This window comes from Aspergillus eucalypticola (assembly GCF_003184535.1).
Source record: "Aspergillus eucalypticola CBS 122712 chromosome Unknown BO83scaffold_5, whole genome shotgun sequence".
NCBI lineage: Eukaryota > Fungi > Ascomycota > Eurotiomycetes > Eurotiales > Aspergillaceae > Aspergillus > Aspergillus eucalypticola.
Genome location: NW_020290279.1, coordinates 1,261,711 through 1,280,710, shown reverse-complemented (window position 1 = coordinate 1,280,710; position 19,000 = coordinate 1,261,711). Strand labels below are relative to the sequence as shown.

General features: G+C 49.2%; 8 protein-coding genes across 8 annotated transcripts; 3 read left to right on the top strand and 5 right to left on the bottom strand.

Annotated features, from left to right (window-relative positions):
* Positions 1-1,532: 1,532 nt before the first annotated feature.
* BO83DRAFT_460023 (uncharacterized protein) lies at positions 1,533-4,414 on the bottom strand (the record flags this gene model as incomplete). The annotated part of the gene is made up of 5 exons (XM_025537192.1): positions 1,533-2,451; positions 2,505-3,123; positions 3,167-3,785; positions 3,845-4,291; positions 4,349-4,414. The coding sequence occupies 5 exons, from the start codon at positions 4,412-4,414 to the stop codon at positions 1,533-1,535; spliced, it is 2,670 nt and encodes an 889-aa protein (XP_025391333.1).
* Positions 4,415-6,109: 1,695 nt separating this feature from the next.
* On the bottom strand, positions 6,110-8,655 carry BO83DRAFT_355631 (putative AMP-binding enzyme). The gene is made up of 7 exons (XM_025529155.1): positions 8,290-8,655; positions 8,155-8,225; positions 7,947-8,094; positions 7,850-7,885; positions 6,754-7,800; positions 6,402-6,681; positions 6,110-6,334 (listed from the first exon to the last, which is right to left on the bottom strand). Exons 1-7 carry the CDS (start codon positions 8,419-8,421, stop codon positions 6,207-6,209), a joined length of 1,842 nt encoding a protein of 613 aa, XP_025391332.1. The 5' UTR covers positions 8,422-8,655; the 3' UTR covers positions 6,110-6,206.
* Positions 8,656-9,358: 703 nt separating this feature from the next.
* BO83DRAFT_396580 (uncharacterized protein) lies at positions 9,359-10,263 on the top strand (the record flags this gene model as incomplete). Its single annotated transcript, XM_025533144.1, has 5 exons — positions 9,359-9,732; positions 9,800-9,932; positions 9,953-10,024; positions 10,076-10,114; positions 10,156-10,263. The coding sequence occupies 5 exons, from the start codon at positions 9,359-9,361 to the stop codon at positions 10,261-10,263; spliced, it is 726 nt and encodes a 241-aa protein (XP_025391331.1).
* Positions 10,264-10,377: 114 nt separating this feature from the next.
* BO83DRAFT_376114 (ACT domain-containing protein) lies at positions 10,378-11,087 on the bottom strand. The gene has a single exon (XM_025530633.1). The coding sequence runs from the start codon at positions 10,993-10,995 to the stop codon at positions 10,570-10,572; it is 426 nt and encodes a 141-aa protein (XP_025391330.1). The 5' UTR covers positions 10,996-11,087; the 3' UTR covers positions 10,378-10,569.
* A 161-nt stretch (positions 11,088-11,248) lies between these two features.
* On the bottom strand, positions 11,249-13,846 carry BO83DRAFT_406270 (SET domain protein; the record flags this gene model as incomplete). The annotated part of the gene is made up of 2 exons (XM_025533870.1): positions 11,249-13,594; positions 13,815-13,846. The coding sequence occupies 2 exons, from the start codon at positions 13,844-13,846 to the stop codon at positions 11,278-11,280; spliced, it is 2,349 nt and encodes a 782-aa protein (XP_025391329.1). The 3' UTR covers positions 11,249-11,277.
* Positions 13,847-15,414: 1,568 nt separating this feature from the next.
* On the top strand, positions 15,415-17,249 carry BO83DRAFT_306348 (uncharacterized protein; the record flags this gene model as incomplete). The annotated part of the gene is made up of 3 exons (XM_025527289.1): positions 15,415-16,254; positions 16,306-17,163; positions 17,220-17,249. The coding sequence occupies 3 exons, from the start codon at positions 15,415-15,417 to the stop codon at positions 17,247-17,249; spliced, it is 1,728 nt and encodes a 575-aa protein (XP_025391328.1).
* A 241-nt stretch (positions 17,250-17,490) lies between these two features.
* BO83DRAFT_306711 (uncharacterized protein) lies at positions 17,491-17,709 on the bottom strand (the record flags this gene model as incomplete). Its single annotated transcript, XM_025527308.1, has 1 exon — positions 17,491-17,709. The coding sequence occupies one exon, from the start codon at positions 17,707-17,709 to the stop codon at positions 17,491-17,493; it is 219 nt and encodes a 72-aa protein (XP_025391327.1).
* Positions 17,710-17,799: 90 nt separating this feature from the next.
* On the top strand, positions 17,800-18,997 carry BO83DRAFT_306595 (phosphoglycerate mutase family protein; the record flags this gene model as incomplete). Its single annotated transcript, XM_025527302.1, has 4 exons — positions 17,800-17,901; positions 17,963-18,190; positions 18,271-18,516; positions 18,611-18,997. The coding sequence occupies 4 exons, from the start codon at positions 17,800-17,802 to the stop codon at positions 18,995-18,997; spliced, it is 963 nt and encodes a 320-aa protein (XP_025391326.1).
* Positions 18,998-19,000: the final 3 nt, after the last annotated feature.

The following is a 19,000-nucleotide window of genomic DNA, read 5'->3' as shown; positions in this document are numbered from 1 at the left end:
ACAATATCCGATAAGTTGTGGGAGGCTGCTGCCGCAAGTGCACTTCCGTATTCGCCACGAGGCAGATGCGCGTTCACATCTGCTCCTGCTTCAAGAAACCATTTGACAATGTCGTGGTTAGTTGCTGCTGCTAGGGCGCTTCCATAATTTCCAATTGCCGGCAGTGCGTTCACATCAGCACCGGATGTCAAAAGGCACTTGACAGTTTCCGTGGCAGCCCAAGCTGAAGCTGCCGCTATCAGGGCGGTACCGTATTCCCCAACAGTAACTTGCATATTTACGTCTGCTCCGGCTTCTAGGAGGATCTCTACCACCTCAGTATTATCTCTTGCGGACGCAGCAATAAGGGCGCTGCCATAGCTTCCGTAAGGAATTTGCATATTTGCGTCTGCTCCGGCTTGTAGAAGGACTTTGACCGCCTCAGTCTCATTTACTGCAGATGCAGCAGCGAGGGCGCTGCCATATTCCCCACCGGGAAGAGGCATATTCAAATTGGCTCCCGCTTCTAGCAGAGCTTCCAGAATCTCGGGGTCTCTAGACGTTGCAGCGGTAGCTGCAAGAGCACTGCCATATTTACCCTGGGTCAATGGCATGTTCACATCAGATCCTGCTTCCAGCAAAAGCTTGACTTCGTGAATCTCGTCTGCGGCTGCGAGAGCACTGCCATATTCACCACAGCGAAGTGGTAAGTTGACGTCAGCTCCCGCTTCGTGGATCAAACACCTGACGGTTTCCAGGTAGTCGACACCATCCTCGTCGGCCCCGTCATCGCCATCCCACCTCGACCTGTCGCCTGCGAGCGCAGCTACAAGAGGACTGCCATGGCCATAAGAATGTGCCACGTTCACTTCGGCATGTGCCTCTTGAGCCAAGTACCTGACAACATCAATCTTTCCAGCATGCGCTGCGGCTTCAATGGCAGTACCGTGAAAGTAACCTTCAAGGCTGCACGGTTGGGCAACCATGTTTGCATCTGCTCCTTTCTGAACCAGGTACTTAACAGTCTTGAGTTGCCCCTTGTGAGCGGCAGCCTCAAGGGCACTGTAGTAGTCGATGCGTCCTAGCGGCTTGCTCACATCTGCTCCAGCGTCCACCAAGCACTTGACCATTTCATGGTTTTTCTGTACAATTGCTCTTCCCAGAGCAGAACCCAGGTGATCTGTATCCTCTGGTGGTATGTTGGGGTCAGCCTTCGCCGTCTGAACCAGATACTTGACGGTTTCAAGATGACCCCCATCCACGGCAGCTACCAGTGCGTTCCTAAATCGCCCTTGTCCATAGGAGTATGACATATTCACGTCAGCTCCGGATTCCACTAAACAGCGGACGGCTGCAGTTCGTCCTTTATGTGCTGCTGCAACAAGAGCACTTCCGTAGTCAATGTTATCTCCCTCAGCGGCTATCCGGAAGTTGACATCGACGCCCTTGGCGATCAAGTGCTGGCATATCGGCACACTGCCCCCTATGGCGGCAACCGTGAGAAGGTCGTGGCCTCGTTGGTTCAGACGAGAGATATTGATATCTCTGTTTTGTCACCATCCCCACAGAATCTTGTCAAATGCGAAGCGACACATGGCGAAAATGGCGGCATCTTCTGGTTCTAGTTCGCTCCCCCAAATATACCCAATCTGAATATAGATAAGTTCCAGGGGAGGGAGGTAGTAGTTGAAGGTATTGCTATCGAAGCCAGAGATGTCCCAGCCAGTTGAGTTGTCAAGAAGGGGCTTCATGCTCGCATCAAGCCGCACTTGCCTGTACCATGTCCGATATTGTACACTGCTGTCATCGGGGGCCCCGAGGAAGGTCTTCAAAAGGGATGCCACCGTGCTTTCTTCGGAACAGCCGGATCCATGCACGTGGACAACCCAGTAGTGTCTAATGTAGATGTGAAATGGGTTCCGTATGTCGATGATGTCGAACTTTCCATCTGGAATGGACTCTTCGCTCCGCCAGAAATCCTGCAGCTCTTCATTGGGCACAGTTTCCAGATCATCCTCGTAGACGTTGATGAAAAACGAGAGACAAGCAGTAGCGGCATGGCAATGTGCCTGAGGGAGGGTCCAATTGTGCCTGCTTTCCAAGTATTCTATGACCGAAGCATGTGAGAAACGCCACACCCCCATCTTTGAATCAATCACAAGGAAGTTGTTACAAAGTGATAGTAACCCTTGCTCGTCAATCTCATCAGCCAAGAATTCTTCGTCATCTTTTGATCCTACACGGATCGCAGATAGGAGCATATTGGTCTTCATGGGCTTGTGTGCGGCCATTACCCATGTCAACGCGCGTTTAGTGAGGGTCTTGTCTGGCTCCTCTAAAGCTTCAATCTCATTCCATATCTCATCATATGCCTTCTGAAGATCCTCTGGAAGGTTTTCGAGTCGCTTCCAAGCGCTTGATTCAGTTTTACATCTAAAAATTTGGTGAACCTGCAACGACGCCCATTGAAACCTATCGAACATTAGCAACCTTGTACTGTTGGATGGGTGATCCCGGAATCTTACATTCCCTGGCAACCCTCCAGAAGCTTAGCAATGATTTTTGCCTTCATCCGGCCAATGAAGGCGGTCTTTCTGGCGAGGTTGTCCAGTTGTATTTCGAGAAATTTCTGAATGTCGGCTTGATTGTGACTTGCTTGAATAGCGACGCTGGTACTCCTCACCAATAGAGCCTGAATATCCGGATCAGGTCGACTTGAGATAAATATTTTGACGGTATTGTTCGTTTCAGACACAAGAGTGTTCAGCGTATCAATTATTATATCGCGAGATTCTGAATCACATTCGTCGAGAGCGTCAATCACCAGCGTAGTCTTTGGGTACACATTCAAAGACTCAGCAATTAGTTCCTTGCAGGTTTCGAAGCTGAGCTTTGATCCGCTTTCTCGAGCCTCCGAGCATGCCTTCTTCAACTCAGTCTGGATTGATTCGGGACTGGCCGGGGTAGTTGAAAGTTGGCGCACATAGCTTCGGAAAACAGACAGTGCCTTTCCACGATCCTCTTCATTCCTGTTGCAGTAAAAGAAGGCGAAACCCTCATCTTTGGGAGGGTCGCTCAGCATGCTCTGATAAAGATCGATGACTCGCGATGTGAGGTACGTCTTTCCCGTACCGGCTAGCTTTGCTTTAGTATGGAAGAACAAATGGTGAGTGTACTGAAGACTTACGAGAGCCTTGAAGCCAGAAAATACCAGATGAGCTGGCTTCTTCCCAACTACAAAAACTACTGTCCTGTAACAGCCATTCACCCGTTCCGGGTGTCCTCCCCTCTTTCACGTTGCCATGATGGTCACCAAACGGCACCGACGAAATCCATTCCAGCAATGCAATGCGCCCTTCCTTCTCCATCCCTTTAAGAAGAGTCTGTACATTCTTATCCACTCGTGTTAATGGAGCATTCAGAGCGTCAAGCATCCCGATCATTCGATCATCTGCTGCTGCACTGCGTCGAGTCTCACATGCTTGGACATCACGAAGAAGCTCATCTTCTTGCTGTGCAAGAGCTGAGAGCCCGCTAGAAACATTCCCCGGGTTCAGGATCGCATCAAGGGTCCTATGAGCGGTATTTTTAGAGAATAGACCGCCCGAATCTGCTAGAAGCTCCAATGAGGTAGTGTAGATCCTCAATAAGGCATCCTGCAGACCCCTCGATAGTTTATCTTCGGGTGAGCCGGGGACATTTGACAAGTACACTTGTTCATAGACTTGTCCCCGACTGACGATGCGAACAATCTTCTCAGTGGCTCCTAGCAAGGCGGCCATCTGTTCCCCTTCAATGACGGGGACCTATTGATTGTGAGTTTTGCATGTACAATTGAACAGATAACCTCTTGTGAAGCACCCACCTGCATGAGGGACTTGATAGCAGACCATGGCATACTAGCTTGCGGCGGTGCGAACTGAATTGCAATATCACCGGCTTTCTGCACCCAACCGACGATCTTCGTTGTATAGTTCCGCAGGACAATGTCGTTATCTCCAACTGAGACACGCCAGAATTTTTTCTCACACTCTTCCTGCTTCTTGTTGACAGCCTCCACGAGATCGTCGATACCAGTCTCGACCGATTCCCCCGAGCCGAGCTTTCCGAATCCCATGCTCTTCAGTTGAGTCTGCTTCGCAGCGGGCAGTTTCTGGAGGGCGTCCCACCAGAGATCTTTTGCAAAAGCATTTGGCTGTGCCGCAGGCTGTGGGTCGGCCTGCAACGAATTTGCGGCTTTCCTGGTTGGGAGTTTCTTCTCTTCTTCGAGTCCGGGAGAAGCTACCTTTGCATCATCTGCCGTCGGCAACTCCTAAATGAAGATGTGAGCTTTACGCAACAACACAACATATTTTTCCTTGATACTCACAGGTGCTTCGGCAGCATGACTTTTGTTCTTGTGATGGTGTAGCTTCTTCTTCAGCTTGTCAAACATTTTGCCTTCAGTCTGGTCAATCTGCCGTTCGCGTATGGGGGTTGTCAGATAATTGCTCGCAGAGAAAAAGATGTAAGTAGGACATGAAAGGACACAACCCCATGGAGGGTAGAGAGATTAATCTAACAAAGCCCCACAGTTCAGCTGGTAATGTATACATGCATAAACTTCCGTTGTTCTGGGAAGTGATATGCGGTTTCTCTACAGCACAGACTCAATTGTGGGACCCACCACTCATTACAGACAAACTGTAAATCGGTGGTGTGTGCAGTGTCTCATCTAGTAGGTGCGATCTCTTCACCTGAGTCGCTGCTGATCTTCCATTCCAGATACCGATATTCGAGATCTGAAGTACCTCGTCCGCTTCACAAAGCACCTCGGCAATTCCGGCCAATGCATGTTTAAATGCCACCTGACGCACATATCGACCATCTCTCTTGACATTATGGCACTGCAACCCCTTTGGTGTAGATAATCCGCTGCTTATATCTTCGACCGTTGCATTATACATAGAATATTGCACGAGCTCTGTTGTTCAGGGGTAGTGAGTTATGTTCATCTGTGCGCCAGCTCAGCTGAATTGAACAGGCCTTGCGTGTATTTTGACTGAATCTGATTGCGTGACGCTTGTTGATTGGCCAAGCATGCAGCAAGGTGCATACCTAGCATGCTGTACCCGCGGGATGATCCCACTGTGGCTGGCTGGACACTGAATCCAAGCGAGCATTGCTAGTCCAAGTAGGGTATTTGCACATCCCAGTTCGACTGCTTGACCAGAGAGGCTTTTCGGTCATCTCCACGTCCAGGAGTGGCCGGGAAACAACCAATTAAGTATATTGAATCTCATTTCTCACTTATTGATGATACAATCCTGCCTGTTCTTCTAAGAAGTGGCGTCCCTGAGCTTCTGATAAGATAACTCTATTATAACTAATTTATCTGTAAAAGGCGTACCATAATTAATCCTTCGCATACCAGCACTGCCTGTCGGGACGGGTCGCGATCGTAACGAACCTAGTAGACTACTAGTATATCCGACGACGGATAATGACGGAACGGACCTAGAGACGCTTTCGAACGACACAGCGAGGCAGCCTTCTTAGGGACCTGGGGGCAGAACACCAGGGAGACAAGAGTGCTCCGCGGCCCCGCGTGTCTGACAACAGTGACATCGGGAGAGGTAGTGAGGCCGGACGTGACAGACGAACCCTGGCAGAGCACGGAAGAGCCGGGACAGCGACTCGGATATAAGTATGACAAGCCACGCTAATCTAAGAAGTAGAATGGCGACCCACTCCCCTCTGGATCTTTTAACCCCCACCCTTAGATAGACGGGAGGAGAGGTCGAGTTCTGTCTTTAAGATGCGCCGGTTCCGGCATAGATAGTACATGACTTGAAGGAGGAGCGGGGTTGGAGTTCGATTCTACTTTATTTGGAGCAGCCTGGGGCCCTCCTTCCTACCAGCTTATATATAACGTTAAGCTATTAACAAAACAACAACCCGCTCTATTATGAATAGATTATCCAGTCATGACATCTGGAACATGATGACAATCAAAGCAACGTAGAATCTGATTTAGAAAAAGTTGACTGAAGACCTGGTATATATCTACCGGCAGTTCTGGAGCATACGATATAGAATATTCAAGTACATATGTCCAATAATTAACAGTCGAGTTACCATTTTCGGTACGCTCTTTCAGATGATATACTTGAACTAATAAGATTGTATGCCCTATATACCACTCCAAAGTTCCTCTATGTAGATGAATACCGCCAAAATATAACTACTCAGCTAGGAATATACTTCTCCTTTAGCATCTTGACGGCATCTTCCCGAAGCTTGAACTTCTGCACCTTGCCGCTTGCAGTCTTGGGGAATGACTCTGATGGTTGCAGAAAGAAAACGTATTTTGGCACTATACCAACCAATTAGCGATCTCTTAAGATTTGACAGAGCATTTCGGTGAATTAAATGAAACATACCAAGATGGTTACTCAGCTTCTCACGAACCCACTGCCGGATCTTATCCTCATCCGCAGCTTCACTCTCAGGTCCCCGGTGGATAATGAACACAGCCACAGCCTCTCCATAACGCTCATCTGGCACGCCCACAGCCGAGGCATCGATCACGCCGGGGTATGTCAAGAGACAATTCTCAATTTCCAATGGGTGGATGTTCTCTCCGCCGCGGATGATGAGGTCTTTTACACGGCCCGTGATGGTAATGTAACCGTCGGGAGACATGGAGGCTTCATCGCCCGTCTAAATCAAAAAGGTTAATAAGGAGCAAGCAAGCTTTACTGTGTTTATTTTGGTAGAATGTGTAGTACTCACATGCATCCAAATTTTTCCGTCATTATCAGGAATCATAATTTCTGCCGTTTTTACCGGATCATTCCAGTACTCTTTCATCAGGAGATAGCCGCTCACTGCGAGCTCTCCGCGAGTATTGATGGGCAAAATGTTATTGTGATCATCCAGGCTCACGACCTTTGCTTCAACATGCGGGAGTAGTCTTCCAACGGTGTTTATCCGTTTGTCAATGGGGTCGTCTGTCGTGGTCATTGCAGAGACGGGGCTGGTCTCTGTCATTCCGTAGCATATTGTCAGCTCGGTGAGATTTAGGACCTTGTGTAGTCTTTTCATCAACTCCGCGGGTATGCTACTTCCGGCTGCGATGCCTGTACGTAGGTACTGGAAGCCTTCGTTGGGGATTTCCCCTTCGTCTAGAAGACTGAGCTCTTCGATAAACATTGTCGGTACGCCGTAAAGTGCAGTGCACTTTTCTTCTTGCACAGTTCGGAGGGCTGCTTTGGCATTGAAGGCTTCTGTTGGGAATGCGATGGCCGCACCGTGGGTGGCGGTGGCCATGTATCCTAGTACGGATCCGAAGCAGTGGAATAATGGGGGCGGACAGCATACAATGTCCTCCGGGGTGAGGCGCATTCTGTCGCCGATTTGGGAGCCGTTGTTGAGAATAGATCGATGGCTTAGGCATGCTGCTTTGGGCATTGCGGTCGTTCCGGATGTGAATTGGATGTTAACTATGTCGGTTGGGGATAAGTTGCGAGGTGGTAGGGCGCTCTTGTCGGACGTTGCGTCAGAGGTAAGTGATTTGTAGGCTGTTAAGCAGTTGAAGTCGGAGGTGTTGACACGACCGGATGAGTTGTCGACTGAGATGATGTTCTTCAGTGAGGGAACTAATTCTGACTCGATGCAGGTCTTGGAGAGGTCCGGAATCAGGTGTTGAAGAAGTGGGATATTGCTTCTTGGGTCCTTTCGGGGGAGGTTTGATTCGGTGCTAATTATCAGATGACTTGCTTCTAGATGAGCCAGGGCGGAGACTACTTGAGTCGCGTTGAATGATGGATTGAGTGGAACCTAATGCTGTATCAGCCCTGGTCTAATGGCGTGTAAGCGTTCTACCTACCAGGATCGCACCCAGCTTGAAAAGTGCATAGGTTGCCTGCGAGATCTTTGGTTATTACGAGATATCTGAGAAAGACTTTCACAGGCTGGCAGCATACAACAGCATGTTCCATGGAGTTCCCTAGCATGACGCCCACACGGTCTCCGGTCTGGACACCGACAGATTCAAGACCACGCGCAAGGGCATTGCTTCTAGCATCAAGGGAAGAATATGTCGCTCGATCATTTTGTTGCTTGCATATGACACTTATCCATGTCAGAACCGCTCCTCAAAAGTACAAGCTTGATGGTAGAGGGGAAGCGTACGCTGGTCTATCGCCATATTGGCTGACGACCTTTTCAAAGTGCTCTCCGATCACTGTATCTAACAGTGGAGGCTGATATTATGTCAATAGATTGCATCGATACCACGTTGACCGAACATGGCATGAGCATGCTTACTTCTGTAGGACCTCGAGAATAGCTTGTCGTTAACAGTCCACGTCTTCCCGGTAATGCTGCCACCGGGAGGGGCCTCCTCACAGAGCATCTTCTGTGAAAAAGCCCTCTACAGTTAACTGAAGCGACGCGCATCTGGCTTTGTGGCAAGGTATGCTCATAGCACTCTACCCATACACAGGTGGCGATCGTGGCGTTCGTCACCAGGATGTACCTCCCCTTGCTTCTAGCTTCACCAAAAGCTGGGTCTAGATTGGCTCAACCAGGGATTGTCGGCGGATATCTAAGAGCACGGACTGCGCCACGCAAACTTGAAGAGTAGTGAACACGAGCTGAAATCTAGCCTTGACAATTGGCAAAATGAAGAATGAAGAGCTGAAGAGATGGAGTAATTTAAAGGCAGCTGGAGGAATGTGGCCGGGACTCACGTGTCCTGTAGATGCGGGGTTGATGCAGGCGGCTTGCCTATTTGGGACACTAGTACCTGCAGCTATTATTGCAGTAACACTCAATACTCAATTGATTTGAGTACTTAATCTTAATCAACAGCACTCTTGGGGCACTGGTTATGATAGCTCTACCAGGGATAAAATCGGGGATATACAAGTAGCTACTTTGTACTCTTGTTCCTCAGGCCGGAACTGTTCCGATCCCCGGGCGGAGAAATGAAGCTTACTAGGATGAATCCCCAGCTTAATTTAGGGCTGCCCTTCAATTGGTTCCTGACTACTTTGGCCCGAGAATAACCGAAGCCACATTCACCCACCCACCCCCCCCAATTTGTCTCTCTATCTAGATGTGTTTGTTCTAGACTGAAAATTGTAGTACCAATATCCGTGGTACATTAGGCCATTCCACACTGATTGGTGAGTAATGCTCATCTCATTGTATTCGGACAGATACAAATGCACCCAACCCGATCCATATCAGGGCCCACATCAAGATGACTTGTGCCTTAGATTGCAGCGGTCGCCACCCTTGCAGCCTGCACCCCTTTGGTAACGGACTCTTCTCTCCCGATCTCTTCCCAAATCACCGATCTACTTCTATTCATTCACTTGCAGAAGTCAAGATGGATGAGGTTCTCGCGCGCGAGCGAGCTGATCGCGATCACAAGTTGGCTAGGACTGAAGAGCTGAACAGGCAAACTCCTAGCCAGCATGTTGAACCCTCCGACCTGAAAGCAGCTAGTATTCGTCACTTACCATTATCTCTTGATGGGGATAGTGAACATCACCCACGCTTCTTCAACCCATATCCAGAAGAATTGCCCCTCCCAGAGAAGGAGAATGAGAAGGATCTTCTAGAATTTCCCCCCGATCCGAAGCATATCCTGTGGGATACTCGTGATATGGAGATCTTTTTTACCAACCATTTCAGCAATAGCTGGGAATATGCATCAGATGAGTATCCTGATAACCCTCCTCCCTCTGGCATATATCGAGAGTATGTCCCCTTTCAGCACCAATCTTACCTTTTTATGGTAAGCAGTGTGTCTGACCATTTATGACAGAATTGGAGACTACAAATTCGGTCAACTGCTGGAGTCTGTCGGGTTCAACTGGTACGCCGTAACAGTGACCGAATATCCAGAAGGGAACTACCCACACTTCAAAGCTATGTTAGAAAGTGAAGCGATTGGGATGGTCGATTGCTCCGCGGGGAGATTATGACTATCACCGATATCATGGCTGCTCGTCTGAGAACCAGGTCTCTACGATCGCATATCATTGCCCCAGTATGCACTCATATAGTACTTACGCTATGATAAACTAATTTGGATCGACAGATGCTGGTCATATCTCTAATGGGCCCTCGCCATGCCCGCGTCCTGGAAGCCGAATTTGACGGTGAGATGCTCATTCCAAGCTGTACGACTTTTCGCGCAAGAACACCGAATCTGCGCAATTGATCACGCGGTATTGGCTTGGCGGTGCGTGCGGCCAAACTACGATTGAGACGATGAACTGCAAGTAGATACGCTGGATTTGTTGACGTACTGGCGCTGGACGCTACGTTTATGATCAACTGGGTAATAATTTATGGTTCTTGAGACACATTGTATCGTTATATAATATTTGGATTAGTGTGGGTTAGCATCGATATTGCAAACTGGATAACTTTGGTCATAAAAAACAGCACGGTTAAGGATACTAATAGTACATCTCAACACCATCCCCTAATGACATGCTACAAAGCTCCCTTCAATATCAATATCTACCCAATGCCCCCAATCAATACTACAAGAAATATGCTCCCTCACACCAAACAATTTCCTTCACCTCACTTCCCCGACAACTCCTCCAACGCCCTCATCGCAACCTCCTCCCTCCCCTCAGGAACAAAAACATGATCATGATAGAACCCACTAACCACATTCGCACTCACCCCAGCCTCCTTAAGCTTAGCGCTAATAGCAGCCATCAGCCCCACTGCCTCAAGACTAGAATGCACGCTGATGGTAATCATGCGGCAGGGGAAGACATAGTCCGTGAAGCCGTGTGCTTCGGCACGTTCACGAGTCACAATGTACGTGGTGCCTTCTGCTTCCTGGAAGAGGAGCTGCGGTTGCAGGGTGTGGAGATCCGGACTTGCTTGGGAGATGCTGGTGTGGGGGATGGTGAGAAAGACGAAAATGTCCGGGTGGAGAAATGGTGAGAGGGAGGCGAGGAGGGTTTGGAGGTTGGATTCGCCGGGAGTTGGGGGCATATTGGCTCGGTTGTGATTGTGTTTGGGTTTGGGTTCGGATTGGAGGTATAGGATTAGTTTAGACGGGCAATTCTATTGGAAGGTGACGAGAATGTTGGGTGATGTAGTAGACATGGGGTTGGTGGTGGTGATGAGTTCATTTGAAATTAGGCTAAACTTAATTTGGAATAGAGAGTAGTAAGGTGCGAAAAGCAACTCTCTAAATGCACCTGTTATAGACAACATCTGAAGTGTATATAGCCCCTTTGATATAATTCATTCCATGAGAAGAAACATTATAATTCAGTGTTCTCTTCCTTCTCTTTCTTCTTCTTCTTCTTCTTCCTCCTCGTCGACAAACACGTAAGGGGATCCTTCTGACTCTCTTGATGACGATTCTTCCGATGTTTCTTGTTGTTCATCTGTTCCTTCTCCTTCCAATTCTTCTTCCCCTTTCTCTTTTTCTTTCCCTTTTCCCTTCCCTTTTCCTCCTCCTCTCTCTTCTTCGTCATTGCAACGAGGGTAATCATTGTAGTCTTCAAGGATAGGAACCCAATCTTGATGTATTCTTTGTGCTGCTCTCTCTTTCTCTTCCCTATCCTTTCCTGTCCCATCTTTAGATGGTGCTATCTTTTCTTTGGGCTTTCTCTTTGATGGCCCTTCTTCTGCTTCCAATGATGATCCTTCTTTTGACCCCTTCCTTGATGACGCTTTTGCTTCTTCGGGTTTCTTGTTTGGTGGCCTTTCTTCGACCGCTTCTTCTCCGGCCTCTTCTTCTCTAGCCTCTTCTTCTTCGGTCTCTTCTTCGTCGGTCTCTTCTTCGTCGGTTTCTTCTTCGTCGGTTTCTTCTTCGTCGGTTTCTTCTTCGTCGGTTTCTTCTGCTGCTGCTGCTGCTGCTGCTGCCTCTTCCTCATTAACCTCCTTGGCTAAACATTCTTCTTTATCTTTGTTCACTTCCTCTGCACCGTTCTTAGATGCTTCAAGTTGCATATCCCTTTGCTTTCGCCGTTCCATCTCCCGTTCCTGTTGCCGTTTTTTCCTCCTCTCTTGCTGAGTGTAACACCCTTCCTCTCCACAAATACATGTTCGACCTTTCCAATATTCCCGGCCATAGTTGATCGTGAGTTCCTCGAAAGGTTGAATATCCCGCACGACCTCCACGGTCATCGTTGCCCGGTTTCCAATTGTCCGCCGTTCAAAAGTTGTATTAGGCCTGCAGGAGTGGTTGATAAACCGAGTGAAATTCCCATATTCCATCGGGCAAATTACAGCAATTTCCTCATCTACGTCGACTTTACCCTGCATCGTAAGCGCATATATGAGGTCACCTTTATAGCAAGGTGGATGGAGCTCGCCAACATATTCACCCAGGATATCTCCTTTCTCAAATCGCGCAAGAGCACGTACCCCGACACCCTTAGGTGTTTCCACCAACTGCACGAATTCAAAGGGGGCCTTTTTTATTTGACATTCACAGATTTTCCCTTCCGCGCAGAGATCGCAAAGACCATAATTAAGGCCCTCTCGCAGGGTTGGATCCTTCTTCAGCCCCCGATGCTCTGGATCCTTCGCCGTTTGCCAATCCCTTGGGTGAAAAATGCTAGCTTCGACATGTTTCTGTAAGCGATTTTGGAATTTCGGTGAGCGAACTTGTCTCTCCTCTTCAATTATGACTATTTCATGAGGATGCGTATGTCTGAGATCATCCGCTTCAATCCTGGAAGCCAATGCATGGTTGAGCTTGGGTGGAGCAGCATCCCCCGCATATGGCGCCAACAATTTGCGCCATTCAAAACCACGCGTAGAAGCCTGAATCCAGATATTATAGTGGTGTTCCTGAAATTTCCCATATACGGCTTTCCACATTAATGTGCTTTCTTCCTTACATAGCCTTCGAAAGGCTTCCGCCTGTACACATATCGCAAGCATGGGCCAGCCGAAGTTCTCGGCGAAAATCCGTAGTCGGCTCGCTTCTCGCTCCTCGCAATCCATATTGGCCTCATCAAATGACCATATTGTGCAAGTAAGGGCCTTTTCTAAGGCCCGTGATGCGTAAATACACCGCGCCTCGTAGTCCAATCTTGCCACCCTGTTGTTTTCACTTTCGTTGTGTATTTTGTTGACCTCATATAAGTCGTACATGAACGCATGCAGGATCTGGTCTCTATCCTGTATAGATGCTGGGGATAATGGGCGGGGCTGGAAGGTGCCCATCTTGAGTCGTTTGTTAGGAGTATTGTCTGCATCTTCTCCTTCTTGTCGCCGCTTTGTTTGGGATCCTGATAGTTGCGCTGGGGCGGGAAAGCTCGTGTTGGGTCGATTTCTGGAAGAGCTTTCTGTGTCTTCTCCTCCTTCCTGCCGCTGCTCCTCCTGGGATTGTAGTGGCTGGGATGGAGTGTGGAGAGTCGTATTGCCCCGTTTACTTGGAGAGCTGTATGCCTCTCCTTCTTGTCCTTGCCCCTCCTGAGACTCTGATGTCTCTGATGGAGTAGGGGGGATTGTCTCAGACTGTTTGCTAGGAGAGATGTCTTCGTCTTCTCCTTCTTGTTCCCGCTGTGTCTGGGATCGCAATGTTCGGGATGGAGCGGGGGAACTCCTTTTGGGCCGTTTGCTAGGAGAACTATCTGCGTCTCCTCCTTCCTCTTGCCTCCGCTTCCTCAAAGATCGTTTTCGTGAACTGGAGGTATCTTTCGGACCGTTGTCCGAAACTCTTTTCGCAGCCATAGATCAGGTGGTTGTGGTATGATTAGAATGAATTGGTGGGATGGGCAGTGACGTCTTTGAGGCTTCTCGGTCTGATTTGGGTAGCTACAGGCTCCGCCTGTATTGGGTTGGCTAACTTTCGGGGGTTTAAGTATTCGGAAGCTGCCATTATGAAAACGGGCCTCTTCCGGTAACCTGCGGTGTAACATAATGAGCGTTGGTAAACCTTCGGCACAAAGCATCTGTTCAGGACTGCTTTGTCTTGCCCATATTTAGATCATCTTGGGGAAACATCTCTTGGTTCCATGGATTCGTAGCATGCTGTGTCGGGGACTATTGTTCCTTATATGGTCTTATCAACGGCTTATTTCAGGCGGAAGAGTCACAGACTGGAGATAAACCATAGACTTATAGCATTGAGGTATGAAACCTATAAAGGAGCTATCGGGTAGATATAATTCATGAAATAATGAGATGGGGAGACTCTTTGTTGTTGGGGGTCAAATCCATGCGTCGTTCTTTGTTAGTATTTCCATGGATGTTGGTAGATAATGAGGAGGATGAGATATCTGCTTGGTTCTTTATTGTTTACTATTTTTAGATACCCAAACGGCTGCTGGTAGCAGGATTGCTCCATGTCTAAGTTTAATTGTTTATCTTCTTGCCGTAAAATCGCATAGGGTTATGGAAGTCATAAAGTTTAAGCTTTGGAATGGTCATTGGTAGTCATTGTTGAGACATTCTTGTTCCCCATTATGCTCCAGGCGGCCAGTGAGATATGTCTTTGGCCTACTGACAGGATCTCTGTCGGCAGCACTCCTGCCTACTATGTTAGTGACAACAGTTTAGTACAGTCATTCGTCAATTCCTTTTCGTCAGTAGGGGAATATGGTGAGTCTATCTAAAACAAGTAGACCATGTATTGAAGCAGCAGACTTGTAGTGGCCTGGATGCAGTGCTCTCTCCGTTTATTGGACATCTTAGTTAGATGAATGGAATCTTATACTGACTACCATATCTGATCATGTCATTTATTCCAGGCTTATCATTATAAATAACGTTGTCATGTGACTGACTGTCCTTGCGGAGCCAGTGCGGGACAGTTTGGGCACCCCGGATGACGAAAGTCTGCAGGTTGATGATAGCCATAGGGTTATTACTAGTTTCTGCACAATAGTAAGCAACCAACCCTCGGCTTTGAAGTTCAAAGAATCGAACGAATTATATGAAGTAACGAATGCCCACACAAGCGGTGTGAAGCATAGCCATGTGAAACCCAAAGGGGCAGTGCCAAATTAGGCCGGAAGATCAATGATCCAGTCGCGGGGCGCGCGGGTGTCGGGGTCCCAAAGCGGCCTAGCGGCAGGCAGTCGGGGTCTCGAAAGGGGCATAGCGCCAGGCTGGGGCAGATGAGCCTCGTTCAGGCCATTGTATGTAAGCCTTGTACCACCGCCGGTCCATCCTTCGATTTCCTTCACTCCTTTTTGTCTGCCTGATTCTTCATCATCTCCAGGGACACTCCTGAGGGTTACCTTCTTTCGTTGTTTGCCTCTCTTCATCTTTGAAGGCTTTGCCAAGTGCCGGGTTCGACGTGACTCACCCCGTCGGAAAGGTTTCTCCTCCGTCTTTCCTTATCAGGCAATAATCTCAAGGCCGGCTTTTCCCCCCTCCGTCCTTCCGGTCATCCTGAATTCCCGGGCATCAACTCTCCCTCAAAGCCTCGTCTCTCTTTCGATCATGGCTGCCGACCAGTTGCTCCAGTCCATCGCTCATTCCACTCCCGGTGAAGAGTGGTTTGACTTTGACAACTCCTTCGACATCCCCTACGGAGGTGTGGGAAGCAATCCCACTTCGGTGGATTCTGTCTCCCCTAAAGATATGGATCTAACTTTTGCCGACTTTGATGACTGCAATTGGGGTCCGAGTCCTGGGGTCTGCACTCAGGAGCTATTCGCTGATCTGGTCAACTATGATGCGCCTATGGAGGGCTTTGGAGAACATGCATTGGACGCCTCGCCATCCATGCTGGATCCCACCGGGTCCTTCCACCAGATGCCCGCATCTCCGACTCCCGGGCTGATGGGATCGGAACTGACCGACCTATGGTCACAGGACATGGGCGGGGTTGACGACCCCTTCTACACCACTGTCCGACAGATGGTAGAGTTCCAAGCTGCTGCTGATCCAAGCGCCTTGTCTAGCAAAGAAAAGCGCATGGAGGCGTCTATTGCTCTTCACATGCAACGCCTCCAGGAAGCAGCAATGCAGGACCTGGAACTGTCGTCGGACTCGAGCACAACATTCCCATCCCCTCGCTGGTCCGACTCTGCAGCAAGCGTTTATCAGGGTGGGACATGTACAACCCCAGCTACCACACCTCTGCCCGATGTAACGCGCACACCAGTCTTGGGCTCTGAGTCTGCATCTGGGGCCATGGAACTGGTGCTTGATCTTAACATGAACACAACCACAAACGTACCAAAGAAGCAAAAGCCTCGGTCGCAAGCTCAGAAAGAAAACTACATCAAAGTTCGAAAGCATGGTGCTTGCGAGAAGCACAGGAAACAACACAAGCGGGTAAGTAAACCCCCAGAGCAGCCGGATATTGGTGTACTGATCCAGGTATAGTGCAACTGTCTCGAGAAGGCTGCCTCCCAAATTGCTGTCAGCCAAAAGGCTGTTTCTACTTGCAACATACCATTGAAGTCGACCTTCAGCACGCAACGACATGTTCACAGATCCGAACGAGAATCTCTTCTTGTGAGCACGACGCCGACACCAGCCAGTAAGTCAACTGTTTCACAGCCGACAGGAGGCTTGGGTTCAAAGGAGCTTCAATACGTTCAACTTCGGCATCGCCACCGTTTGCCATCCACTCCTACGTCGATGGATCCTCAATTTGGACACCACTCGCCACACTCAGTCAAGTCAGCTGCAAGCTGTCGTGGCGACGTAGACCTCAATGGCGGTACAGGTCGTCCGACAACGTTCCGGGACTGCTCGGGACAACAGCAATCACCAAGGTCACCTGGTTCCGACCGCAGGGTCGGCCTCGTCCATTCACTGTCGAAGAGACTGCAGATCTGTTCGACATCAAGTCAGGCAGATCGGGGAGCACTGGCTCTTCGTCATGCTCCGGACAGACAACAAGCAAACCAGGCTGTGACAGCCCGCATGCATGTGTCAGTCCAGGCATCAATTCCATCCCGATCCAGTACAGCTGCTGTCAGCGGCGTACTATGCGGGCCCAGCCCCTCGTCGGGTGCTGCTGCCACAGCAAGCGTGCAATCCAACCGCGGCACTGAGACCAGTGCCATATTCGAGAGACACGCCAGTTCCTGGCGCATCAGATCTTCGGTATATCCATCGACACCCCACTCGTTGGCCGTACAAGCCAACGATGTCCACGACCAATTTGCGTCGCGGACAATTGTGTCAAGGGTACTTCAAAGCGTCTTTTCGGTCTCTCACTTCTTGGATTTATCTGTATGCTTCGCTTCTTGGTTGAGTACGTGCTTTGACAAAACCTGGAGCTTTTCCAGACTTGGCAAGCTCGTCATGATATCGACTAGACGGCATTGGCTCGCGGGGAAGGGATTTCGATGGGGTTGATTGAGATTTAAAACTTTGCATAAGCGTGTTTCCTCTGATTTATATGTACATTTACCAGTTATTTAGCGGTGTTAGTTCTGTCTATGCTTGATACCATCGTCCATGCTAGAGCATGAGGTGAACAGTTAGGAATGGTCATTTCATACATTTCATACATTCATTTCATACATTTCATTCTGATGTTTAACTTTTATTGATCTCCTATTCAAGCAACTGACAGGTAGAGTTGACCACATACTGACTGAACTTTGAACAGGACCTCTCAAGTAACCGGTAATCAGGAGTAGCCCTATACTCAAGGACATCCCATACTGCGAATCCCGAGTCCACCGTCCCCACTGCTATACAATCCCACCAACCAATCAACAGCCCTCCATCATCCGCGTTCCAGCGGGCCCCAAACCGAATGGATCCATCCATCAATCCATCCATCCATTCCATCTCCAATTCTCATCTCACTTCCTCCATCCAAAAGAAACCAAACCCAACCCTCTCCCTATCCTCACCTCAATGACCCCCTCCACCCCCACCGAATCGCATTGGCGATTCTCCACCGTAACAGGCTACTTTTACCAAAGCGAGCCCACCACCGACCCCAACACCTTCAATTACGTACGTCCACCCCAAAATTCCCCTATCCCAACTCATAAAACTAAATATCAAACACTCCCAGGCATCCTCCAACTTCGGCCTCATCCCCCGCGCCTACCCCACAGATGCAGATCTAGGCCCTAACAACAATAGCCAAAAAACCACCTGGGAGCGCTTCGCCCACCACGTGCGCACCCTCAACGCCCAATCCACTGACCCTAATGTCCGCTACAAGGTGCTCTTCCTCGGCCGCCACGGAGAGGGCTACCATAACGTAGCGGAACGGGAGTACGGCACGGAGGAATGGGATGTAAGTAAACCAGTTATCTAAACTCAAACCTCCCTCTCCACCATAAAACCCCATTGTTGATAATATTGAAATAAAAAAAGAAACATTACTCCCTCCTCCCCGGCAACGGCACAAGCAACTGGGTCGACGCCCGTCTCACAGAGGTGGGAAAATCCCAAGCGCAAACCGCGCACAATACCTGGAAACAGCAACTCAAGGAACATCATATCCCCACTCCGGAGAAATTCTACGTTAGTCCGTTGAATAGATGTCTTGAGACGGCGTGGATTACTTTCGTTGGAACGGGGATGGAGGGTACGGAGCCGTTTAGGCCGGTTGTTAAGGAGGTATGTAATATATAGTATATACCTTCCTCCCCTTCTCCCATTTCTTTGTTTTGCTTCCCTCCAGGCTGCTGAAATACTGATTTGTCGATTGCAGCTCCTCCGCGAAACCATCGGCCAACACACCTGCGACAGCCGATCCAGCAAAACAGCCATAATGACTGAATACCCGACCTACATCATCGAGGAAGGCTTCACCGAGAACGACGAGATGTATGATGCCGAGCTCCGGGAATCCGATTCCGCGCGGGACAAGCGCTTCCGTGATCTGATGCAGGATATCTTTTCTACCGATGAGGAGAAGATGTTCTTGTCGTTGACGGCGCATTCCGGGGCAATTACGAGCCTTTTGAATGTTTTTGGGCATCGGAGGTTTTCGCCGCTTGAGACCGGCGGTGTTATTCCGGTTTTTGTTCGTGGGGAGAGAGTTCCGGGGCCGTTGCCGGTTATGGAGGTGGAGCCTTGGTTTGGGGTTCCTAAGTGATTT